The sequence below is a fragment of the Rhodamnia argentea genome, chromosome 1 (assembly GCF_020921035.1).
Source record: "Rhodamnia argentea isolate NSW1041297 chromosome 1, ASM2092103v1, whole genome shotgun sequence".
NCBI classification, from domain to species: domain Eukaryota; kingdom Viridiplantae; phylum Streptophyta; class Magnoliopsida; order Myrtales; family Myrtaceae; genus Rhodamnia; species Rhodamnia argentea.
Genome location: NC_063150.1, coordinates 30,097,527 through 30,124,383, shown reverse-complemented (window position 1 = coordinate 30,124,383; position 26,857 = coordinate 30,097,527). Strand labels below are relative to the sequence as shown.

Genomic DNA, 26,857 nt, shown 5'->3' with positions numbered 1-26,857 from the left:
CATGGCCTAAGAGGCAGACAACTCCTCAGTCCTCCCCTTCTCCTCCGATCTCTACCCTCCAGATCTGTGCCATCCCTACTCTCCTTCTTCACCGACACGCGTGTCCCTGGCCTGTCGCTGCCGTTGACCTCGCATTGAACGCGTGTAGGAGCGTGTCCGACACCGACACTGCAGCTATTTCCTTCTGGCCTGAGTTTTGCTCTCGTGCGATCAGTGAACAAGAGCAATGGCAGAATCCGCAGTTTCCTTTCTGCTTGGGAAGCTTTCTATGCTCGTCGAGAAAGAGGTTAAACTATTGAAAGGGATACGTGGAGAATTCGTACTCATCAGAGATGAATTTGAGCGCATCAAGGGCTTCTTGGCAAGTGCCGAGTCGTCGCAAGAAGATGACCCTCAGTTGAAGGTATGGGTGAAACAGGTCAGAAATGTTGCATACGATGTGGAGGATATTCTGGATGAGTTCATGCTCAATTTGGCAAGCGATCACGGACACGGGTTCACGAGCTACTTTCACAAGATCAAGTCATCCATACATAACTTGAAAGCACGCCGTCATGTCTCCTCTGAGATAGCTGACATCAAGTCAAGAGTCCACAGCATCGCCGAAGGGCATCAGCGATACCATTTCAAGTCATATTGCACAGAGCAAAGTGCGAGCGCATCCAGCAGAGGCACCTCCTGGCACGATCTCAGGGAGGACACTTTTCTTGTCGAGGAAGGTGAACTGGTGGGGATTGACAAGCCGAGAGAAGATCTTATTAATTGGCTTGTTGATGGAGAGCCCGGACTCGAAGTTATATGGATCTTAGGGATGGGGGGTTCAGGGAAGACCACTCTGGCAAAAACAGTCTACGACGATCACCAAGTGAAAGCCTACTTCCAAAGCCATGCATGGATCAGTGTCTCCCAGTCTTATAATATTGAGAGTATCTTCAGGGTCATAATTGAACAACTACACGGAGAAAGTCAGCAACCGGTTCCTCAAGGACTAGAATCCATGAGTATCGCGAGCCTCAAGCGGAAACTGAAAGACTTTCTGCAGCAAAAGAGGTACGTTATTGTTCTAGATGATGTATGGAACTCGCAAGCACTTGAAGGTATAAAAAATGGAATGCCTAATAGCAGCATCTGTTGCCGAATAATAATCACTACTCGTATGGCTGAGGTTGCTACTGTCTCATCAAAACAGTCCAAACTGTCACACCCCGATTCTCCAAGAAAAAGGGCATGACACGGCCGTCCTCCTTTACTCAAAGGACGCAGCCTCAAAGTAAGAACAAAAACCTGATATCCAAATTATATACCTCAACATATATAATGATAAACAGGTCACAAGTTCACAAAAATTCAGAGCTCATCTCCCAAAACGGAAAGACAAACACAAATAGCTTTCCATCTAGCTCGAACTCACCAACTATATACAACTTATCCCAAAAATATATCCCCACTATCCACAAAGTAGTCTTGTAGCTAACGTACGCTCGACCCTATTTGCGACTCGCCGATAAACCTGAAAGACAAAAGAGATAACGGAGCGAGCAACCACAGCTCAGTGAGAAATACAATATCTTCTAAGCGGATCGAGAAATCACTATGCAATCGTTAAAATAAAACAAAAGCAACTCGTAGCAATAACAACTATCAATGGCTTAAACCATTGATTAATCTCATTAAACTAACTTTCGATGGTCCATCCATCGAATAATCTCATACTCATCATCAACTATGGCCACGTTTAACGCCGTGGCAAGGCGACCAAGTTTACCCCTCTTGGTTAGGTCTACCACCCATTTTAGCCGGTGGTTCGGCTCAATGACGTCCCGACAGTATGCATACTACCCCCACCTTAGTGGGTTCTAATCATAGGGATATGAGCATTAATCACAATACCAACATCTAGAAAATCACAATAATCCAGCTTAACAAACCAAATACATAGCCTTGCTCAGAAATATGTTTCTCAAACAGCATTTCAGTAAAACAATCGTCAACAACCATATCAAATAATAAAAGGGGTAGTAATAGCTCGATCCGGTTTATGCAAAAATAATGCTCGAAACATCACATTACTTCACCTTGTCGAGAAAATCAAACCACTGCACTCGTGCTCATCTTTAAAGCATGAGTTTTATAAATTCTTAGAAGATAAAGTACATCTCACCTTAAAAGTCGCAATCCAACCTATCGTAGTTACTTGAACCAACTCATCCGAATCCCTATCAATATATAGAAAAACGGATCAAATCGAGTAACAAGTCATCCTAACGTAAGACTTAGCTAAACTATACTTATTCAGTGACAAAACGACGACTACGCACCAACAGAAACTTATCCCTAACAGAAAATTCAATGCTGTTTGCTAAAGACAGCTTGCGCGCCAAAACCGTTAAAGCCATAACTTCCTCCACCGAACTCCGTTTCAAGCCATCTTACTGTCCACGCGAAGCTTGTTCAACGTACTACAAAAGTCTTAACAGGGTCAACCTCAACCGACAAACAGAAACTAAAGAAAACAGCCCTCAAAGTCCACTGTTCGCGCAGTAAGTCTGCGCACCAGATTTGAATTGCTTGGTCCGGGCAAACCATAACACAAAATCGTGATCCGTCGAATCCTACGGCTTCATAACATCCTAAAGTTTCATTCCCAAGCAAAAACGTGGCCAATCGCCCACGAGATAGGACACAGCAACTCAGTTTCCCCCAAAATCCGAATTTTGCCCTAAATCCAAAAAATCACTTCAATAGAGAGGGAAGAGAGGGCAAGCGCTTACCACGTGCTGCGACACATAGGGAAATGACTTCAGCGAAGCGCTCGTGGAGGGTGGTGCGCGCACGTGACTGTTTTCTATTTCTCTTTTTCCCTTTTCTCCTTTCTCCTTCTTTCTTCTCTTCTTTCTCTCCTTTTCTTCCTTTCCCCTTTCTGTTTTCTTTTTCTTCTCTTTATGCGATGGAAGACTCCCAATTCTTTTAAGAGAAACCAACTGCTCCCTTTTTTTTTCTTTTTTTAATACTAGTGGGTCCCACCACTTTTTGACCTAGTCAAAAATAACTCACATATTACACAAACAGTCAAAAGTTTATACCCGTGAGCCTAGAGGGGGCCATTTGGGCCCGTGGGCCCGGAACCGGCCCGTTGACCGGGCCCACAGTTCCGGAAACGTGGGAACCGGCCCGGAACCGGCGATTCCGGGCCGGTTCCGAACCGCAAAAAAAAAATAAAAATAAAAATAAAAGTGGGCCCGGGCGAGAGCCGTTGGGCTCTCGCCCCGCCCCCCCCTCCCCCCGCGGCTTTGGGCCGTTAGCAACGGCCCAAAGAGCCGTTGCTTTCCAATTTTTTAAAAAAAAATAATAAAAAAAAAAATGATTCTTGCCTATAAATGCATATGCTTCCCCTTTCATTTTTGTCACAAATTCTCTGAACAATCTCTCGAATTCTCTCCGAAATCCTCTCAAATCGCTCAAATTCTCCCAATTCTCTCAATCCCGACTCAATTCTCTCAATCGGATTTCCGATCAATTCTCTCAAAAATGGCAAGTAGAAGCGAAAATGCCGACAAGGGCAAGATGGCTATGGGAGATTCCGAGTATCCCTTTCATGAATACGATCCTCGTGAGTATGCAAGTTGGGAAGACGACGACGATAATATCAACTATGTCCCGATTCCGAACGTCGAGCACATCCCAACACAAGAAAGTCTTCATCCTCCCACCGGTGTCGAAGAAACGTCAACGGCAAATGAGCCGGAACGGAAGGGCCGAGATAATACATCGGACTTGTGGCTACACTTCGACAAGGTACGTGATGAAGTCGAAGGTAAGTATAATGTAAAATGTAAATATTGTTCACAAACTTATAAATTCACGAAAGGAGACAGCTACGGAACATTCCGTCGGCATTTGACGAAAAAACATCCAACGCAAGCGGGGATCGACAATACGCAACAACAAATTTCCGGGTACGCCACTTCTAAGCCTCATCCTTTATTTCGTTTTACTGAAGCACTTTATAAACAAACATTAGGTGAATATGTTGCCCTTGATCATGCTCCGTTTAATACTGGTGAAAATTTTAATATGAAATATTTGATAAATACTGCGTTGGTTCCAAGCGCCAACTATTCCAAAAAATACTCTTAAACGCGAAGTTTTTCATCTTTATAAAAAAGGAAAAAAATCTTTAAGAAAATTTTTTGCGGAATTCAATGGACGTGTGCATATAGGTAGCGATATTTGGAGTGATCCTTGGCAAATTCATTCTTATATGGGTGTCACGTGTCATTGGATAGATGACAATTGGATGATTCAAAAAAGACTTATTGCATTCCGAGTTTTTGATGAAAGCCATTCGGCTCATAATATTTATAGAATAATTAGGCAAGTTTTAGAAGAATATAATTTAATAAATAAAGTATTTTCAATTGGTTTTGATAATGCCGCCGCAAATACCGCTTCTATTCCCGAATTAGAAAATATTTGCAAACCCACTTTTGGCGGACAATTTTTTCACATTAGATGTACTTGTCATGTTTTAAATTTATGTGTACAAAATGGTTTACGAACTCTTGACACTTCTCTCGCCCCAATAAAAAGTGCAATTAAATTTTTATGGAGTCGTCCCCAATGTATGAAATCGTGGGGAAAATTTTGTAAACAAAATGGGAGAAGGCCAAGAAGATTTAAAAAAGATATTCCGACTCGTTGGAATTCTACGTACGAGTTGCTTCGGCAAACTTTTGAATATAAAGATTTATTATGTATGTTTATTTCACAAAATATTCCCGAAATTACTTTACTTCCTCAACATTGGGACGTTTGCAAGAAAATTTTAGATATTTTAGATATTTTGAAAATTTTTAATGATGCTACTAAGACTTTATCTGGTATTTATTATCCTACAACGCATTTATTTTTAATAGAGTGTGTTAATATTAGTAGTGTTTTTAGTGAATATGAAAAAGATACCGAATTAGGTCAAACTATTTTAGTAATGCGAGAAAAATGGTTGCATTATTATTTGCAAATTCCTCTTGTCTATTTAGTTGGTATTGTTTTTTATCCACGTATTAAATTAGACGGTTTACAAGATTATTTGAATGTGTATTATCATGATTGTTTACATTTGGATGATTCAATAGATATTTCAAATATATTATGACATGTTAAAGAATCTATAGTAGCATTATATGGAGAATTTTGTAGTAGATATGGTTTAAGTGATTCCGAATCTTTACAATCTACTACCTCACGTAGCGAAGGTGGTAGTTCACTTAGTAGAGGGTATAATATGCTTAAGAGTAGGCAAAAAAAAAAAAAAAGGGCAACAGGTAATATTTCTGAATTAGAAAAATATTTAACCACTCAATTTGAATTTCGTGATGCGTAACATAGTACAGATTTCGAAATCCTGAAGTGGTGGAAGAGTCACCAAATCGAGTATCCAGTTCTCGCCCTCATCGCTCGTCAAATATTAGCAACCCCTTCTTCAACGGTTGCAGTTGAACAAGCATTTAGTTCCGGAGGATTAATTTTGGACTCTCGCCGTTCAAGATTAAGCCCGGATTCTGTGGAAGCTCAAGCTTGTGTCGGCGATTGGATGAGGGCGAAATATCGACACCAAGAGTTAGATCGTGAACACGAATTTTTTAGCGATGATGTTGGAGATACCACCGCCACGGGTACCACAACGGGTAGCGACGATTGACGATGAGGTAAGTTGGGGTTCTCAAAGGTAAAAAGAACTACATGGGCTTTGATTCTTCTATCCCCAAGAAGATATGTAGGCCGCTTAATGATAATTCATTAAGTTCAAGCCCATTCCTTCTTCTTCTTTTTTCCCATATTTTATTACAATGTACAATTTAATTATATTTTATAATTTATAATTTATTATATTTATTTTATTATTTATTATTTTAAAAATTATTATTAAAAATGAATCGGAATGAACCGGCGGTTCCGAAGCGGAACCGGCCCGGGAACCGGCCCGGAACCGCCATTTTTCACGGCCGGTTCCGGTTCCACCTTTTCGTGGAACCGGAACCGCCGGTTCCCGAACCGGAACCAGCGGTTCCACCGAACCGGCCGTGACTACGTGAGCCCTTATCTCCAGAAGAATCATGGTCCTTATTCTGCAAGAAAGCCTTCCGTGGGAAGCCCTGTCCTCCTCACCTAGAACACCTTTCTCTACAGATTTTGAGAAAATGTGAGGGTTTGCCACTGGCCATAGTGGCAATTGGTGGCCTTCTCTTTGCAAAAGATGACCAAGAATGGGAGATGATTACTCGTAGCCTTGCTGCAGAACTAGAAAGCGATGACAGGATGCAAATTTTCAGGAAAATTCTCAGCTTGAGCTACAATGACTTGCATTATAACTTGAAAAGCTGCTTTTTATACTTGGGAGTATTTCCAGAGGATCATGAGATTGAGTGTAGTAGCCTCGTCCGTCTGTGGATTGCAGAAGGATTTGTTAGGGAAAGAGAAGGGATGACACAAGAGGAGGTTGCTGAAAGATACCTGAAGGAGCTTATAAACCGAAGTTTGGTGCAAATTGCAGAAAGAGTTTCAGGCCGTAGGCTAAGACGTTGTAGGGTGCATGACCTGATGCGGGAAATTATCCTTTCTAAGTTAAGGGATGAAAACTTTGTTTCGTTCGCATCTGGGCAGAAAAAAGAATTGCACGAAAGAGTGCGGCGTCTGTCAGTCCGGTCGACCAACAACAATGCACTAAACCAGCTAAATCTCCCCCGCCTATGCTCTCTGCTCGTTTTTGAGTTTGGAGAATCGTCAACCACAGATGAGCAACTCGTCCCAAGTGGCTCTAAGCTGCTGAGGGTGTTAGATCTGGGAGGCTCGTCCCTTCACAACTTCCCCAGACAAATACTAGTCCTTTTCCACTTGAAGTATCTAAGTTTGAGAGGGACCAAAGTGCGCATCATTCCTAGTTCAATTGGGAAACTCCAAAGTCTGGAGACTCTCGATCTTAGACGGACGTTGGTCTCTGAGCTGCCTGTGGAGATAACCAAGCTCAAGAAATTACAGAATCTGTTGGTGTACAGTTATACAGGAATGACAACCTTAGGTTTTGTCGAGGGATTTTCAGCTCCCCAGGGCATTGGAGCGCTGGCATCACTGCAGAAATTGACCTGTGTAAAAGCTGTACGGGGTCTGAGCAAGAATACAATGCAAGATCTGGGTGAGTTAAGTCAACTAACGAGGCTTGGCGTAATGGACCTGAAGACAGACGATGCAGAGGAGCTTTGCCACTACCTCGAGAAGATGACCAAACTTCCAACGCTAAGTGCGACCGCAGAAAGTGAGTCTGAAGTTATTGATTTGGATTTTCTATCTTCACCTCCCCCGCTCCTTCGGACTCTAAATATCCACGCATGTCTAAAGGAGCTGCCTCGTTGGCTTCCTCTGCTGAGCAATCTGGTAAAAATGAGTTTGGCACTGTCCAGATTGAAATCGAGCCCCCTAATTGCCCTCCAGAGTTTGCCCAATCTCGTGCAGCTTCAACTGTGGGATGTGTTAGGAATATGCTTCAGGACTGAAACATGTTCACGTGCAGCTAATGTTTTTGTTGTTTCAGTTTGTTATATGGTTGTCCTAGTCTTTAGGAAGCAGTTAAGTTTTTAGTGCTGTTGACCGTGGCTTATTTGTAGGGCCATGTTGTTAGTGGTTGGTTATTTTTCTTTCCTTTAAATTGTAATGTTTGCTGAAGTTATGCAGCGAAGTTATTTTTCCCTTCCATACGCTTTTCTCGAGCCTGTTGTCTTTCTCCTCTTGACTAAAAAAGCCAACAATTGGTATCAGAGCTTTCTTCTTAAGGGACCTGTGTGTGTCTGACAAGCCATGGATGCCGAAGCTGGTCTCTCTTCAATTGCTCCACCAGTGTTCGATGGAGATAACTACCAGATATGGGCAGTACGCATGGAGACATACCTGGATGCTTTGGATCTTTGGGAAGCAGTGGAAGAAGATTATGAAATCCCTGCACTTCCTGCCAATCCAACCATGGCTCAGATCAAAGCTCATAAGGAGAAGAAGACAAAGAAGTCAAAGGCCAAAGCTTGGTTGTTTGCTGCAGCTTTAGCCACCATTTTTTCTCGAATTATGTCTCTCAAGACGGCAAAAGAGATATGGGATTTTCTCAAGTTTGAGTATGAAGGAGATGAGAGAATTCGTGGGATGCAGGTGTTGAATCTAATCAGTGATTTTGAGATGCAGAAAATGAAGGAAACTGAGACCATAAAGGAGTATGCTGACAGACTTCTCGGGATAGCCAATCGAGTTCGGTTGCTGGGTTCTTCATTGACAGACTCAAGAATTGTCGAAAAAATTCTTGTGACACTGCCTGAAAGGTTTGAGGCTACAATAACCACCTTCGAAAACACGAAGGCCTTGTCCGCGATCACACCGGCAGAACTCTTAAGTGCCTTGCAAGCACAAGAGCAAAGACGTGTAATGAGGCAAGAGGGAGTTGTTGAAGGAGCCTTATTAGCCAAGCATCAAGGTGATGGCAAATTTAGATGGCAGAAAAGCAAGAAGACTCAAGCAACAGGCGAAGGTTCAACATCGGGTAGCAAAAGCAAGGCCGGAGATAAGAAAGTTGGAGTGAAAGGGAACTATCCTCCCTGTCAACATTGCGGGAAAAAAGGTCATCCACCTTTCAAATGTTGGAGAAGACCTGATGCAAAATGCAGAAAATGCAATCAAACAGGACATGAAGCCATCATATGCAAAAACAAAAATCCACAGCAAGGAGAAGAGGCTAAACTTGTTGATCAAGAGGAGGAGGATCAACTTTTTGTAGTCACGTGTTTTGCAGGCAGTGAAGCAAGTGAGAGCTAGCTGATTGACAGTGGCTGCACCAATCATATGACCAATGACAAGGAGCTTTTCAGTGATTTGAGGCCTACCACTATCACCAAAGTGAGAATTGGGAATGGCGACTATATTTCAGTTAAAGGCAAGGGAACAGTTGCAATAACTTGTTGTTCGGGTACAAAGTTCATTCCCGATGTTCTTTTTGTTCCTGAAATTCAACAAAACTTGTTGAGTGTTGGTCGATTAATTGGAAAAGGCATTAAAGTTGTCTTTGAAGACAATTTTTGCCTAATTAGAGATGCAGCCAACCAAGAAATCTTTAAAGTAAGAATGAAAGGCAAAAGTTTTGCTCTAAATCCATTGGAGGAGGAGCACGCAGCCTTCTCAATTAAGGAGAATGTCACCGACATTTGGCACAAGAGACTCGGGCATTACCACCACCATGGGATGCTGCAAATGAAATCCAAGACAATGGCAGAAGGTCTTCCGGAATTTGAAAATCAGATTTCAAGCTGCAAGGCATGTCAATTCGGCAAGCTCAATAGAAAACCATTCTCAAAGTCAACCGGCGAGCTTCAAGGAAGCTGCAACTGATCCACACGGATGTCTCGGGCCCTCAAAGAACACCTTCTCTAAAGGGTAGTCTCTATTATATTGCCTTTATTGATGATTTCACCAGAATGTGTTGGATTTTTTTCTTGAAGTTCAAATCAGAAGTGGCTCAAGTTTTTTGGAAGTTCAAGGCAAGAGTAGAGAATGAGAGTGGCTGCAAAATTCAGATTGTTAGATCCGACAATGGGAAGGAGTACACTTCGGTACAATTCAACAGGTTTTGTGAAGATGCAGGCATTGAGCATCGGTTTACAGCCCCTTACACTCCTCAGCAAAATGGAGTTAGTGAGAGGAGAAATAGGTACATCATGGAAATGTCAAGATGCATGCTGCACGAGAAGAATTTGCCAAAGAAGTTTTGGGCAGAAGCAGCAAGTACGGCTGTGTTTCTTCAAAACAGACTTCCCACAAAGGCAATGAAAGATCAGACACCATATGAGGCATGGTATGGTTACAAACCATCTCTGAAATATCTTAAAGTTTTTGGTTGCTTGTGCTTCACTCATATTCCACAGAGTAAGCGTGACAAGCTAGATAGAAGAGCTTTACTTGGGTATTTTTATAGGCTATAGTACAATCAGCAAGGCCTATAAAATTTTTCAGCCACAAACTAGAAATATTATAGTTAGCAGGGATGTTCACTTCGTGGAGGATGAAGAGTGGGACTGGGATGATGCAAAGAAGAGAAGTCAGATCGTGGAAGAGCCAAAATTCAAGCTCTTTGGTTCAAGCACTGAAGAAGATGAAGAAAGACAAAATGAAATTGTAGATAATGTTCTCGTGAGAGGAACTAGGTTGCTCTCTGACATTTATCAAAGATGCAACATTGCTGTGTGTGAACCTGCAGATTATGAAGAAGCAAAAAATGATCAAAGGTGGATAGCTGCAATGAAGGAGGAGCTGTCCATGATAGAGAAGAACAATACATGGATTCCAGTGAAAAGGCCTCAAGATAGAAAAGTAATTGGAGTCAAGTGGGTGTTCAGAACCAAGCTCAATGCTGATGGCTCTATCAACAAACACAAGGCAAGACTTGTGGTAAAGGGCTATGCTCAAGTGTTTGGCGTGGACTACTCAGATACCTTTGCACCAGTTGCTCGATTGGACACCATAAGAATTCTGCTTGCTGTAGCTGCTCAAATGAATTGGAGAGTATATCAACTTGATGTAAAATCAGCATTTCTAAATGGTGTTTTGCAGGAAGAAATTTATGTTGAACAGCCCGAAGGATTTGAGAAGAAAGGAGAGGAGGACGAGGTGTTTCTTCTCAAGAAAGCTCTTTACGGTTTGAAGCAAGCTCCAAGAGCTTGGTACAGCAAAATTGATGACCATTTGCTGAGCTTAGGCTTTAAAAAAAGCATGTCTGAGGCCACTCTTTATGTCAAACGTCTAGGCAATGATGTCCTCATAGTTTCTCTTTATGTTGATGATCTTTTGCTGATAGGAAATGATGCAAAGCTGGTTGAGGAGTTTAAACATGAAATGATGAAGGTCTTTGAGATGACAGATCTCGGCTTAATGTCATTCTTTCTTGGAATGGAAATTAAGCAAGCTGAGCATGAGGTCTTCATCTGCCAGAAGAAGTATGCGAAGGAGATCTTAAAGAAGTTTAAGCTTGAAGATTGCAAGGAAGTAAGCACTCCTATGAATCAAAAGGAGAAGCTATGCAAAGAAGATGGTGCGGATAAAGTTGATGAGGGATATTTCAGGAGTTTGATAGGTTGCTTAATGTATCTCACAGCAACAAGGCCTGACATTTTGAATGCTGTAAGTATTTTGTCCAGATTTATGCATTGCGCAAGTGAATTGCATCTCAAGGCTGCCAAGAGAGTGATTCGATATGTTAAAGGGACAAGTGATTTTGGTGTCAAATTCACGAAAAGCAAGGAGTTCAAGCTGGTTGGTTTTTCTGACAGTGATTGGGGAGGCTCCATTGATGATATGAGAAGCACTTCAGGCTACTGTTTTGTTCTTGGATATGGTGTTTTCTCTTGGAGCTCAAAGAAGCAAGAAACTGTGGCTCAATCCACTGCTGAAGCAGAATTTGTTGCTGCAACAGCTTCTGTTAATCAAGCTTTGTGGCTGAGGAAAATTCTAATGGATCTCAATCTTGAGCAGAAAGAAAGCACTAAGATATTTGTTGACAACCAAGCTACTATTTCTATATCCCACAATCCTGTGTTTCATGGGAAAACTAAGCATTTCAACATCAAGCTATTCTTTCTGAGAGAAGTGCAAAAAGAAGAATATGTGACTTTGGTTTATTGCAAGTCTGAAGATCAGCTGGCAGATCTATTTACAAAGCCCCTTCCAATCAGCAAGTTTGAGTTTCTGAGGCAAAAAATTGGTGTTTGCAGCTCCTAAAGCAAGGAGAAGTGTTAGGAATATGCTTCAGGACTGAAACATGTGCACGTGCAGCTAATGTTTTTGTTGTTTCAGTTTGTTATATGGTTGTCCTAGTCTTTAGGAAGCAGTTAAGTTTTTAGTGCTGTTGACCGCGGCTTATTTGTAGGGCCATGTTGTTAGTGGTTGGTTATTTTTCTTTCCTTTAAATTGTAATGTTTGCTGAAGTTATGCAGCAAAGTTATTTTTCCCTTCCATACGCTTTTCTCAAGCCTGTTGTCTTTCTCCTCTTGACTAAAAAAACCAACAGGATGCCTTCGATGGGGAAACATTGGTTTTTGAAGATAGAGGGCTCCCAAAGCTCAAGAAATTAACCCTCGCCAATCTGGAAACCCTGAGATTCGTGTTGATGAATGGTCAGGCAATGCCTTGCCTTGAGAGTCTCTCCATTCACGGATGCAGCCGCTTCGACTGGCAATCAGTATTGGTTGTTATCCGCGGTCTCGCGAACCTCGCGCATCTCGAATTCGATGGGATGCCAGAAGAATTTTATCTTGCGTTCTATCCGCAAAGCAGTAGCGGAACGAGGGAGGGTGTGCTATGAGGAGGTGATGAAACGTAACCTAGAAGTTCGCCTCCTCTGGTGAGGAGAGGATCACTGGGAGATACATGTTCTTAGCCTCCAATCCTATAATGTCATCAAGGGTAGGGCGATGAGCCGCGATGAGGTTCTTCATCGAAGTTTCGGAGATCGTATGGATATACTGGGCCCCTGCTAGTCCCTTTCGTCCGTCATTGATCCTAGAAGACCACCGTCACGGGAAGGAAGATCCTCCGGTGCTTTTATTCCTTCTTCCATTATCGATATTTTTATCTAAGAACTTTCATACCCTCGGGTGCTATCTTGTTTTTTTTTTTATAGTTATCATGTTTTGGTCAAACCGGGTGCCGTGTTGTTGCTGTTGGTATCTTATTTAGTTATCAGTGCTTTTTGTTCCTCATTTTCTGCATATATTATATTATATGGGTTGTTTTACTTTTAGCCTGTATGGAGTCAAACGAGTGGTTTGACTAAAGAAACGAGAAGAATTACAAATTTTCTTCTTGGAAAATCACATGCCATGAAAATAGACGGAGGATTGACAGATATGATAAATTGAATGGAGGACACAATTAACGTTCTTTCATGAAAAACAGAGCCAGGCAAATGCTACATGCGCCCGCCGCCCGCTTTTTCAGTTGTTCCCATTTTTTTTATTTTTCAAGTATAGACAACTTGGGAATAGAGCAGTGAAATTGACTTCTAAAACCTTTCCTTCATTGCAAATAACTCAGATGCATCTTGAAAATTAAATAAATTTGGACCTCAAGATTTCATTACTACTAGCTAATTTGTTTCTACCACTTCCAATTTTGAGATCATTTGAGTAGAGTTATTCACTTCACGATACAACTTCTCGGGCGCTTTAAATTATGTCTCAAATTTGAGCAACTAACCTGATTGAAGGATGTAGATCGATTTGTTAAATCAAATATGTTAGGAAAGAAATTCTATAACTCGTTAGCTTAATTTTTTGAGTAAGGTAGGTCCAACTAGATATGTTAACATGCTCAGATTTAGACTCCCTTTTAACGATATCCGTAGGTGAAGACATTGGGTTTTACTACGCGCACCCAACATCTTATCTATGCCAAATGTCAAGATCTTAGTCACATAATTTCTCCATCGATTGGGTCAATAAGATATAACAACATGAATGTGTTCGGGTACCAATTCAATCATTTATTCTAAAGCAATATTCCCTTTTTCATTGTGGAATGTTCAGCAAAACTACATTTTGTCAGGTAGAATAAATAGGAATGATATTTTGAAGCAACTGAAAATAGAATTGCTCAAACCAATTCAAACTCCCGCAGTAGAACAGTTGGAGCTAAAGAAAGAAGGAACCAGTGAACCGGTAAATCCCACTTATTTCAGGCACTCTCCATGGCTCGCCATGTGCAACTGTGAAGAAAAGCAACGTTCGGATGAAGAAAAATTGGAAAGAAGACGAGGATGCTTCCTCTCCATTAAATGCTATGTAGTAAAAGAAGTCAAATGAGTAATAGTGTTTCCAAGCAAGAAGACAAAGGATTTCTCCAGCCTGCTACGTAGGTATAGGTTATTTATTGTACGTTTCAAGTTAAAAAAAATGAGAAACTTGTCATGATAAATAAGTTCATATTCTAAATGAAATTTATATGGAACTTGAAATTGTTCATCCTTCGTTAACTTTGTCTCGTCTGCAATCAGGGCTTGGCAATTTCTATGAGTTTCTCCGTTTTCTTCACCGCGATAATGCGAGACTCGAGATTCGAATTTCCGCTCTTTCCTCCCCTTTCCCGAAAGATGAGAGAGAGACGCCAATAGGCCAATAATCTCTGGGCGGGTGCTTCTTAACTCCAGACGGTTCTTACGGATTGGGCTATGAAGATGAGAAAAAAGCTCGTCGACGTGGACATTTTACGAAAAAGATTTACGATGGAAAACGTTAAGCTTTTCTTGAAATCGGTGTACCCACGAATTCCCGATGTTAATTGTTCAATGGTCTTTCTCGCTCTTCAAATGCTACGCGGCCATCCCTAGCCAAGCAAATCACGTGGAGATGGAGGTTAATCTCTTATGATGTTTCAGGGAAGATCCTTCGGCAAAATGAGTCTACGACGATCGCCAAGTGAAAGCCTACTTCCAAAGCCATGCATGGATCAGTGTCTCCCAGTCTTATAATATTCAGAATATCTTGAGGGACAAAATTGCGCAACTACATGGAGAAATTCAGCAACCGGCCCCTCAAGGAATAGAATCCATGAACAGCATGAGGCTCAAGCAGATACTGAAAGACTTTCTGCAGCAAGGAAGGTACGTCGTTGTTCTAGATGATGTATGGAACTTGGAAGCACTAGAAGGTATAAAAAATGCGTTGCCTAATAACAGCTCCTGTAGCCGAATAATAATCACTACTCGCAAAGCTGACATTGCTACTGTCTCATCCCACCCATCAAAAGTTTATTCTCGTAAGCAATTATCTCCAGATGAATCATGATCCTTATTCTGCAAGAAAGTCTTCCGTGGGAAACCCTGTCCTCCTCACCTAGAACACCTTTCTCGGCAGATTTTAAAAGAATGCGAGGGTTTACCTCTTGCCATAGTGGCAATTGTTGGTCTTCTCTTTGCAAAAGATGTCCAAGAATGGGAGATGATTACTCGCAGCCTTGCTGCAGAACTAGAAAGCGATGACAGAAGCAAATTTTCGGGACAATTCTCAGCTTGAGCTACTACAATGATTTGCATGATAACTTGAAATGCTGCTTTTTGTACTTGGGAGTATTCCCAGAGGATCATGTGATTTGAGTGTAGTAGACTCATCCGTCTGTGGATTGCAGAAGGATTTGTTGAGGAAAGAGAAGGGATGACACAAGAGGAGGTTGCTGAAAGATACCTGAAGGAGCTTATAAACAGGAGTTTGGTGCAAATTGCAGAGACAATTTTACACGGAAGGCTATGACGTTGTAGGATACATGACCTAATGCGTGAAAGTATCCTTTCTAAGTTAAGGGATGAAAACTTTGTTTCGTTTGCATCTGAGCAGAAAAAAGAATTGCACGAAAGAGTGCGGCGTCTGTCAGTCCAATACACCTGCAACAACGCACTAAACCAGCTAAGCCTCCCCAGCCTATGCTCTCTGCTCGTTTTTGAGTTAGGGAAATCGTCTAGCTCAGATGAGCAATTTGTCCCACGTGGCTCTAAGCTGCCGAGTGTGTTAGATCTGACAGGCTCATCCCTTCACAAGTTCCCCTGACAAATGCCGGTTCTGTGCCACTTGAAGTATCTAAATTTGAGAGGGACGCAAGTGCGGATCATCCCTTAACTCCAAAATCTGGAGACTCCGGATCTTAAGCAGACGTTGGTCTCTAAGCTGCCTGTGGAGATAACCAAGCTCACGAAATTACAGAATCTGTTGGTGTGATTCAGAGCTCGCATTTCCTCTACCCTTCGGTCCTAGAAAGAGATTTTCGGCGAGGGCATGGGAGCGCTAAAATCACTGCAAAAACTGTGCTATGTGAAAGCTGGAGGTGGTCGGAGCAAGAATGCAATGCAAGAGCTGGGATAGCTAAATCAACTAAGGAGGCTGGGTGTAACGGACCTGAAGAAAGACAAATGCTGACTGGCTTGTGACTTGACCATGAAGGACAAATGCTGTTGTCGGCAGGAACCATCAATGGAACAATGGAAGATAAAAATCTGCCACTGGGGTAAAGCTAGCCTATATTCCTTACCCCCAAGAGCAAACCAAAGGAAGCTCCAATTCCTTTAGTTTAGGGCCCTTTCTTCAAATGCTTTGCTTGGCAGTTTGCTTGGCCATCAAGTATGGAATAACCATATTGGATGCGTCATATTGATGCCTAAAGACGAACTCAAAGCCTATTTGGATGTTCATTCAAAGGGTGCTTTCTTATGGTCTCAGACAGTACCAGCCAACTGCTATACCCTTTTTCCTTCTTGCCTGAGTTTTGATCTCGTGAGTTCAGTGAGCAAGAGAAATGGCAGAATCCGTGGTGTCATGTTTGGTTGAGAAGCTTTCTATGTTGGTCGAGAAAGAGGTGAAACTATTGAAAGGGGTACGTGGAGAAATTGTACTCATCAGAGATGAATTTGAGCGCATGAAGGCCTTCTTAGCAAGTGCCGAGTCGTCGCAAGAAGATGACCCTGAGTTGAAGGTATGGGTGAAACAGGTCAGAGATGTTGCATACGATGTGGAGGATATTCTGGATGAATTCATGCTCAACTTGGCAAGAGATCACGGACATGGGTTCATGAGGTGCTGTCACAAGATCAATTCATCTATAAAGAACTTGAAAGCACGCCATCATATCTCCTCCAATATAGCTGATATCAAGTCAAGAGTCAGGAGCATTGCTGAAGGGCATCAGCAATACCATTTCAAGTCATATTGCACAGAGGAAAGGGCAAGCGCATCCACCAGAGGCACCTCTTGGCACGAACTCAGGGAGGACGCTTTTCTAGTTGAGGAAGGTGAACTGGTGGGGATTGACGAGCCGAGAGAAAAGCTTATTAAATGGCTTGTTGATGGAGAACCCAGACTTGAAGTTATATCGATCTTAGGGATGGGGGGTTCAGGGAAGACCACTCTGGCCAAAAGAGTCTATGACGATCGCCGAGTAAAAGCCTACTTTCAAAGCCATGCATGGATCAGTGTCTCACAGTCTTACAATATTCAGAATATCTTGAGGGACATAATTGCACAACTGCATGGAGAAGTTCAGCAACCGGTCCCCCAAGGATTAGAATCCATGAATAGCATGAGGCTCAAGCAGACACTGAAAGACTTTCTGCAGCAAAAGAGGTACGTCATTGTTCTAGATGATGTATGGAACTTGGAAGCACTAGAAGGTTTAAAACATGCAATGCCTAATCCTAATAGCAGTTTCCATAGCCGAATGATAATCACCACTCGCATAGCTGACATTGCTACTGTCTCATCCAACCCATCAAAAGTTTATACCCGTAAGCCCTTATCTCCAGAAGAATCACGGTCCTTATTCTGCAAGAAAGCCTTCCGTGGGGAACCCTGTCCTCCTCACCTAGAACACCTTTCTCGACAGATATTGAGAAAATGTGAGGGTTTACCACTTGCCATAGTGGCAATTGGTGGTCTCCTCTTTGCAAAAGATGTCCAGGAATGGGAGATGATTAATGGCAGCCTTGCTGCAGAACTAGAAAGCAATGACAGGTTGCAAATTTTCAGGAAAATTCTCAGCTTGAGCTACAGTGATTTGCATTATGACTTGAAAAGCTGCTTTTTGTACTTGGGAGTATTCCCAGAGGATCATGTGATTGAGTGTAGGAGACTCTTCCGTCTGTGGATTGCAGAAGGATTTGTTGAGGAAAGAGAAGGGATGACACAAGAGGAGGTTGCTGAAAGATACCTGAAGGAGCTTATAAACAGGAGTTTGGTGCAAAATGTAAAAACAGGTTCAGACGGAAGGCTAAGGCGTTGTAGGGTGCATGACCTAACGCGTGAAAGCATCCTTTCTAAGTTAAGGGATGAAAACTTTGTTTCGTTCGCATCTGAGCAGAGAAAAGAATTGCACGAAAGAGTGCGGCGTCTGTCAGTCCAATACACCGGCAACATCGTACTGAACCAGCTAAGCCTCCCCCGCCTACGCTCTCTGCTCATTTTTGAGTTAGGGAAATCGTCTAGCTCTGATGAGCAATTCTTCCCAAGTAACTCTAAGCTGCTGAAGGTGTTCGATCTGGGAGGCTCGTCCCTTGACAAGTTCCCCCGACAAATACCAGTTCTGTTCCACTTGAAGTATATAAGTTTGAGAGGGACCAACGTGCGCATCATTCCTAGGTCAATCGGGAAACTCCAAAATCTGGAGACTCTGGATCTTAAAGAGACGTTGGTCTCTGAGCTGCCTGTGGAGATAACCAAGCTAAAGAAATTACAGTATCTAGTGGTGTACCGTGATTCAGAGTTCACATTTCCTCAACCCTTCGGTCCTAGAAGGGGAATTTCAGCTCCCGAGGGCATGGGAGCGCTAAAATCACTGCAAAAACTGTGCTATGTGAAAGCTGGAGGTGGTCGGAGCAAGAATATTATGCAAGAGCTGGGAGAGCTAAGTCAGCTAACGAGGCTGGGCGTAACGGAGTTGAAGACAGACGATGCAAAGGAACTATGCCACTCCCTCGAGAAGATGACCAAGCTTCGATCGCTAGATGTGACTGCAGAAAGTGAGTCTGAAGTTATTGATTTGGGTCTTCTATCTTCACCTCCCCTGTTCCTTCGGTCTCTATGTATCGAAGGATGTCTAAAGAAGGTGCCTCAATGGCTTCCTCTGCTGAACAAACTGACCAGATTGCGTTTGGGATGGAGCAGATTGAAATCAAGCCCCCTAATTGCTCTCCAGAATTTGCCCAATCTGGTGGATCTTTATCTACATAATGCCTTTGATGGGGAAACATTGGTTTTTGGAGATGGAGGGTTCCCAAAGCTGAAGAAGTTGCACTTTGAAGATCTGGAAAACCTGAGATTTGTGTCGATGAATGGTCGGGCAATGCCTTGCCTACAGTTTCTCCGCATTGCCGGATGCAGGCACTTGGACTGGCAATCGTTACTGGTTGTCATCCGCGGCCTCGCGAACCTCGAGGAGCTCCAATTCTATGAGATGCCAGAAGAATTTGCTCTTGCGTTCTATCCGAACAGCAGAAGCAGACCGAGGGAGGGTATTTTGCAAGAGTGCTATGAGGAGGTGATGGGACGTAACCCACAAGTTCGCTTCTTCCGGCGGGGAGGGGATCGCTGGGAGAAACTTGATCTCAGCCTCGATTCCTATAATGTCATCCAGGACAGGGTGACGAGATGAGCCCCTCCGCCACTCCCCTTGCTCCGTCTATTGATCCCCGAGGGAAAGAAGAGGAAATACTCTGCTGCTTTTATTTGTGATTTCTTCCGTTTATCAATATGCTATCTTCTCGTTGTTGTCGTTACCTTATTTGGAGAACATTGCAATTGTTTCTGATCTTTCTTGCATTAATTGACCTAAATGAATAACAAAGAATTACAATTTCCCTATTGGAAAAAATCACATGTGGGTACACAAGTACCTGCGAAACATATTAAAAGGACCTGCGAAAATACAGATGTGGAAGGAATTCATCTAAAATACATTAATAAAAATCTTTAGATTAGGCAAAACTAAAAGTTTGTCGTCAGAAAAGTTGCGAATACTCAAAACGAAGGGAATGCAGATCAGCCACAAAAGTTAAAAAAGTGTAAAAATTCATTACTAATATCTTCGTAATGACAAGAGTAAAAAGGATGCTCTCCTAATCTCGTGCATCGCAAAGGTCTTCCATTCTTATGGATCCGTTTGCGTGCTCTCTCAATTCATGATTTATTCCACGCAACAATTATCAATGGCTATGTTGGGCCCCACTGGAAAGGTGCTATTGATTTCGCGAGCATCATTGCATCCGACTTTATTTGGCATAGAGTTTTTGTCAATAGAAAATAAAAAATAATTAAGAGAGACGGGATTGACGGATTTTGTTGGACTACAGTCAACTGTTCTAAAATTGTAAACCGGTAAATGACTTCGAACCGAGCATGAAAATATATAACTAGGGAGGTATAAATAACGGAACTGGATAGATTTGATCTCGAACTTTCTACTCTGATACCTCGAGCTTAAGTTACTATATGAAAGCATAATTTGATATTTAAACATCCTAATAATGTCAGTGTTTTGCAATAGCAGCATGCATTGCAGCTGAAAGAACGGGATTTATTTTTATTATTATTATTGTCGTTTTTGCCATATTTCAGTAGGAATATATGTTTTTCTGCAAATTCGACAAGAGGACACACTTGACTTTCACCACAAAAAGCCCGCTGTTTCAGTTGTCCCATTTTCTTTCGTATTAGTAAAGACAGCCATGTGATAGAGCAGCAGAATCGACTTCTAAACCTTTAGTTTATTTCAAATCATTCAGATGTTCTCAGAGAATTTAGTAAACTCGGACTTCAAGATTGCATCCTTAGTAGCAAATTCTTCCCCCTCTCCGCAATTTTGCCATCATTTTCAGTAGAATTTATTCGATCCGCAAGGTATCCTCCAGTGTCTTGTCCATGCCCGATGTCGAAATGTCGTCGCATTGTTTCTCCACCGAGTAGCTCGATAAGGTACAAGAAAAAAGTCCACATTCTCTGAAGATTTAATCTTCTAAATTGTTCGGTTAACGATTCTATCGGAAACCCTTTGGGAGCATCTGGTGTGTCTATTGGTTTGCCTTAGATTCTGCAAATGATATTAAACCAGCTCTCCCTCAGCTTGAACCCCAAGTGAAGGAGACTGTAATTTCCTTAGTTCATCATCCAATAACCATCCATCATTGGCACAAAGGCACTGATTCTCCACAAAAGAACGGGGCAGCCCAAATCCAATTCTCCCGCAAATTTAATTTTCATTCTTAATCGAAGGCAAACCATCCTTTCATAAAAGCAGAAGTAAAGTCTCTACCTTGTATGCACACCCTTTATTATCTCCAAGTATCAGGAAAAAATTCGAAAAGAGAAGGACCAGAAAAACTCTTAAGCCACTAGTATCTATCTACTGTCTCAGATTCTCATATAAACCTTAGTGTATACAATAACCAGAGAAGATAGAATTAAAAACAGTGTTTGCTGAAATTCTGGGGGAAGAAGAAGCTGCTGGCACTTGTGGGGGCGGACTCATGTGGCCGCTCACCAACTGCGGAGTCGTACCGGAAATAAAGATTGGTGGGTTCATTGGAGTCATGTTCATCCCAGGAATCTTCAGTTTGTTGCATCAGACAAATGCGATGCAAGCTTGGTCATCTTCTCAAGAAAATTATTCATATCATTGGCCCGCTCGATAAGCAACATTTATACGCAATTTTTGACAGTGATAGTCTCTTTGCGCTTCTGAGACATACATGTATCTTTTTTCAGGTCAGAGCAGGCAAGTCCGCGGTCTCCCCTCCACTCAGGATCCAAGGATGTCCTGCTCAAGAAAAACAGAGCAAAAGCAGGGCAAGAGGAGTACCATAAGAGAGGCACAAAAAGATTAAAAAGTACAATTCCCTAAATTAAGATGATTGCTTAATCTTGGAGAGGTTAACACGTTAAATCAAACATGACATTCCTTAAATTTCTGGAAACGCTGAAAAGGAAGCTAACAAATAAACTTCCGTTTTATTCAGAAAAGAACTTTCCTCCAATTCTTTTTGTCTAGCGATAGCAGAATAAAAGTCTATAGCTGCATAGGACCTTTCAACGCCACTTTCATGGCCTGCAAAATCTACTATAATCGGGCTTTGAACATTTTAATGCAGTGATGGGTGTTAGAAGGTCTAACCCAAAAGACTAAGCTAGTAGATGGAACGAGACTATATGAATGCTAGTGGACTCACTTTCACCAACGGAATAACATCTGCTCCGATATCATGTTAGAAAGTCCAACTCAAAAGCTTAAACTAACAAGTAGAAATATATCATATGAACATAAAAAGCACATAGGACCCGTTGTCAAGCGAAATGGGACAACAACTTCAACAATGGGCAAACAAGTTGGAAGCACTCACTCAAGGCCTGCTCTCCAGAAGTTCTCCTCGAAACATCCCCGCAAATCATCTTCCTCAACAAGTCTTTCGCTGCCGCTGACGCCGTCCTAAAGGGGGCCAGGAACCTGAGGTTCCTGCTTAGCACCGCCTCGAAAACCTTCGAGGCCAACTCATCTAGGAACGGCGGCCACCCCATGATCATCATGTACAACACCACCCTGGCGCTCCACATGTCCAACTCCTCCCCATCGGCACCTCTGGCGCGATGTAGTACGGCATCCCCACGATGCCCTCCACAGGCCCGCCCTCGCACAACCAGGCCTGGAGCCAAAGTTTGCCAGCTTCAAGACTCCCCTCGAATCGAACATATATTCTCGAGCTTCACGTCCTGGTGCACAACACTGTGCCAATGTGCGGGGCGACGATGAGTTGCGCCATGCACACGGTGGCCTCAGGCTCGGGGAGGGCAACTTGCAGGACAATACACGGTCGTAGAGAGTGTCAGGCTCATAGAGCTTCAGGACGAGGAAGAGGCTGTCGTCGATCTCAAGGCGTAGAGGATTTGAAGGATGTGAGGGTGAGGGTGAGGGTGAAGGGAGAGGGAGGTCACGAGCTTGGCTTCGTTGACGAGGCATTGGCGGTCCGTGGCATCGGAGAGCTGGTGCTTGTCGATGACCTTGCAGGCAACGAAGGAGTTGTCAGCCAGGGAGAAGCAGCGGAATACCGTGCCGAAACAGCCTCGGCCGAGTTCATCTAGCGGTTAATAGGTGTTGTACTTAAGTGTTTCGCTAGCTATGGACATTTTTCTTGTGTGTGTTTCTTCTTGGTCTCTCTCTAGACGTGATTTTCTCATTGTTGGTGCCCTTTTTTTTTAATTTTTTCGTAGGGAGAAGAATAGTACCAGTACTAAAAATTGTGTGCGGCGCTTGGTGCCAAAAGTTTTTGTCGGATCACGTAAGTCCCAAATTGGAGAAAAAACAATCACTTTAATGCCTTCGAAAAGAAAATCCGGCCAAATTAATACATGGCATTTTGAATTTAATTTTTAATATATTAAGTAATATTAATTTAAAAAAAATTAAGTCCATTTGGAATTCTAAAATTTAAAAAAAAAATTTAAAAAAATTTAGACTTTTTTTTGGGCCCAAAAAATAAATTAGACTTAGAAAAAAATAAAATTAACAATTTTTTTACAATGCAGAATCTATTAAAACAAATTGAAAATTAGCTTAAAAATTTAACCACAAATAAAGCTATTAAAAAATGGTTAAAATTAAAAGCTATTAAAAATTAAATAAAATAAATTTTAACAAAAAATTATTAAAATACAAATTTGATTTAAAATAAATTGAAAATGTAGCTGAAATTTTTAATAAGAAGAGATAAAAATAAAAAAAATGGCTAAACTTAAAAAATTAATAAAAATTAGAAAAACTAAAAATTATCTTTTAGAAAAGTAAAATTAACAATAGATTCTAAAATACAAATTTTATTTAAAATAAATTGAAAAAATGGCTTAAAATTTTAACAAAAAATCTATAAAAAACAAACCCTAGCTAAACTTTAAAAAAAATTAAAAATAAAATTAGATTTGAAAATACAAATTCCATTTAAAATGCATTGAAAAATTAGCTTAAAAATTTAACAAAAAAGCTGAAAAAGAAGAAGATACAGAACCAGGCAAGGAGGGATTTTTTTTCCCTTTTTAAATTTTTTTCTTTTTTTTGTTAAATTTTTTGAGCTTGTTTTTATTTATTTTAAATAAAAACTTGTATTTTTTATTTTATAATATATATTTTTCAATATTTAGCTTTTTTTGAATATTTAGTTTTTCATATTTTAAACTAATTAAGTTCGTATTTTTTTATTTTTTTAATATTTATTTAAACTTTTAGCCTTTTTTATTGTTGACTGGACTTCCGGGGAGCCACATCAGCTTCAAATATTAATAAATAAAAAATGCCACATCGGGTTTCCAACAATGCATATCAAAGTTGGCACTCAAACATCTGCTTTTTTTAAAAAAAAAATTGATACTTAATTAATCCAATGAAATTTTTGGTATCAAAATGAGCGCCGTACACAACTTTTCGCATTTATATTGTTCTTCTCCCCTTACAAAACTATTGACATAAACAATGTCTGATTTTCTCTTTCTGTTCGTCCTGTAGCGAAGGAGGACATTATCCGGATGTATGAGGATCTTCCTCGGCATTTTCAGTCATCAGTCCATTGATTTACATGGAAAACTTGATTAGGGGATCTTTTCATTTCAAGAATAGGACGTTGGGAGTTTTTGAGCACCCGACCAATTTCCTATGTCACACGTCAAGGTGATTGTCGAAGGCAGAGATTCCTACAACAGGCTGAGGGTAACCAAGTGTGGTGATTCGAACTCTCATGCCTCGAGCGAGAAAAACCTATATAGTTATCACTTGAAGCGATCACTTAAGAGTGTTACCGTAGCCTATTTCAAACTTTGATCACTGTCAAAAAAGACTTATGATTTTCCTGTTTCAACGATTCAAAGAAAGACCAAAAAACGATTGGTGACTTTACATGAGCACCAAGTCATTCCCTCTAAAAGCTACATCTACTGTAAATGAATCATCAGCAGGACATTTGAAAGGTGTACTAAGTGATATGTCATACTTTCTTGCTATGAATAATCTGAGCAATTAACATGATATTATTTTTGGGACAATTGTTAGGAGAAACCTATAGTAATAATAGTATACACGAAAAAATCTCGAGAAACCCCGCATCGAAGGTTCAAGTGCTGGGGTCCTCGGCGGGCAGTCGGGCACGCCCGCCGACCCGGGCACAAGCACCGAGTTCTCAATAGACTCGAACCTTGCCTCGGGGCACTTGGGCTCGTCCTCTAGATACCTAAACATGGACCTGAGCTCGGTAAAACGAACGGATTTTTTTGTAACACAAATTGTCATTCAATTCCTTTTGTCATGTCTCTTCTTGACGTTTGCCTAGCTTCTTTTCCCGATCAAGGATGTCCAAACTCCAAAAAAAAGTGCTCAATGTGTTAGAATTGGGTGAACAATTACCTAGGATTCGATGTTACTTGAGTTCTATTTCAAATTATAATCTTGCCTTAAAAGAAGTCTTCTTTAAAAGAATAAGAAGGCAAGTTGATGTCACCATTCCTATCCCTTCTTCGATTACCCTAGTAATATCGGTCAAAAACAGTCAACCACAACACCCACAAAGCATTAATCAACCCTCTTGGTTAATATGGTATCTTTGACTATATACCTACCCACTCTGCTATTTTCTTAGAGCGACAAATCATTTCTTTCCTCTTTTTCATTCTTTGAGGATTCCTAAATTAATTTGAAAAGAAAGGGTGACATTTCAGAGTCTCACACCGGATGCAAGAGGCTCTGTTGAATGATCGTAAGTCAACAGTCTCTCTCAAATGATCATTAACTTAAAAACAAGGGCTACCGACTCTCACTACCCTTGGCTCGCTCCCCTTGCCTAGTGGTCGGTGGAGGACGAGTGGCCGGCGCTCGGCCACCTCCTACCAATAAAAAGAAAAGAAAAAAATAAATAAATAAAATTCAAAATAAAACATAAAATAACTATAAAACCTTTCACTCCAGCGTTGGTCATGCCATGTAGGACGGTCGATAAGCGGTCAACGTTCATGTCATCAATTTCTGGCCAAAATTGGCCGAATGAACTTAATTAGCAAAATGTCATAAGGTTTAGGATTCAATTATCACAATTAGAAAGTTTATGACTGAATTGGCACAATTGCAATATGTTTAGGACTTTTTCAGTAATTTTCCCTTTTCTAATCTTCGTCGGCATTGGGGATCGTCAATCCATTGATTTACAGAGAAAACTTCATCATGCGATCTTTCCATTTCAAGAATAGAACGTTCGGAAGTTTTTGAGCACCCGGTCAATTCTCTCACTCACACGTCACCGTGATTATCGAAGGCCTAGAGTAATCAAGTACGGTGATTCGAACTCTCCTGCCTTGAGCGAGAAAGACAGGCATAGTCATCGCTTAAGGCGGGTACTTGGAGTGTCATCATTTGCCTATTTCGAACGCTGCTCATTGCAAAAATAGACGTATGCTTTCGCTGCTTCAATGACTCAAAGAAAGACCAGAGTGATATGCTAGACGCTCTAGTTGGAAGTGATCTGAACAGCGTTCTCTTTATTTAAACACTCTTGTAGGGGTTATCCTTCTCTTTTTTTGTTGAATATGCACATATATAGTGCTAAATTACTTTGTAACTTAATTTTATTAGATAAATTTTTCTTATCTTGTATAGTAAGCCGATTTAAATAATTCCTGCAGTAGGCTGGCGGCTGAGTTCACAGATCTCTTGATTACGGGACTAGTCGCAGCATAAATTCTATAGCCTTCTTCTAAAGCCCATTCAACTCCAACGGGAGCCTTGGCTCTTATATAATATATCCAGGCACCGATCGATCCATTGGAAGAATGAACTTTATCACAAAATACTTTCGGAGGAACTAATTATCAAGAAAAATTCATTTTCCTATTTATGTTTGCTTTCTGCAAATAATATGAAGTCTTCTTTTTTTTTGGGGGGGGGAATTTTTAGGAAAAATTTATGAAATGCACATTTGAGGAAACAAAATCTCGAGTACAACCCCAAATCGAAATTTCAAGTGCTAGGGTCATCGACGGGCACTTGAGCATGGCCACCGACCCAGGCACAAAGCACCGAGTTCTCGATGAACTCGAACCCTGCCTTGGGGTACTTGGGCTCGTCCTCAAGGGACTTGTACCTGGACCTAAGCTCGGGGAATTGAATTTTCAGGAACAAAATTCGTCATTTAATTTTTTTCGGTGGTCATCTCCCTTCTTGATGTATGCCTACCTTCTCAACCCGATTAAGGATACCCAAACTATAAAAAAGGGATGATCAA

The 26,857-nt window shown here is 41.3% G+C and overlaps 1 protein-coding gene and 2 pseudogenes across 1 annotated transcript; 2 read left to right on the top strand and 1 right to left on the bottom strand.

The window, feature by feature from the left end:
• Positions 1-226: 226 nt before the first annotated feature.
• Positions 227-12,385, top strand: LOC125314851 (annotated as a pseudogene).
• Positions 12,386-16,241: 3,856 nt separating this feature from the next.
• On the top strand, positions 16,242-19,209 carry LOC115734056 (disease resistance protein RPM1-like). The gene has a single exon (XM_030664643.2). The coding sequence runs from the start codon at positions 16,363-16,365 to the stop codon at positions 19,207-19,209; it is 2,847 nt and encodes a 948-aa protein (XP_030520503.2). The 5' UTR covers positions 16,242-16,362.
• A 2,104-nt stretch (positions 19,210-21,313) lies between these two features.
• LOC125314845 lies at positions 21,314-22,563 on the bottom strand (annotated as a pseudogene).
• Positions 22,564-26,857: the final 4,294 nt, after the last annotated feature.

Bases quoted from the DNA above. Each gene is read 5' to 3' on its own strand.
- LOC115734056 (XM_030664643.2), top strand. From the start codon at position 16,363: ATGGCAGAATCCGTGGTGTCATGTTTGGTTGAGAAGCTTTCTATGTTG.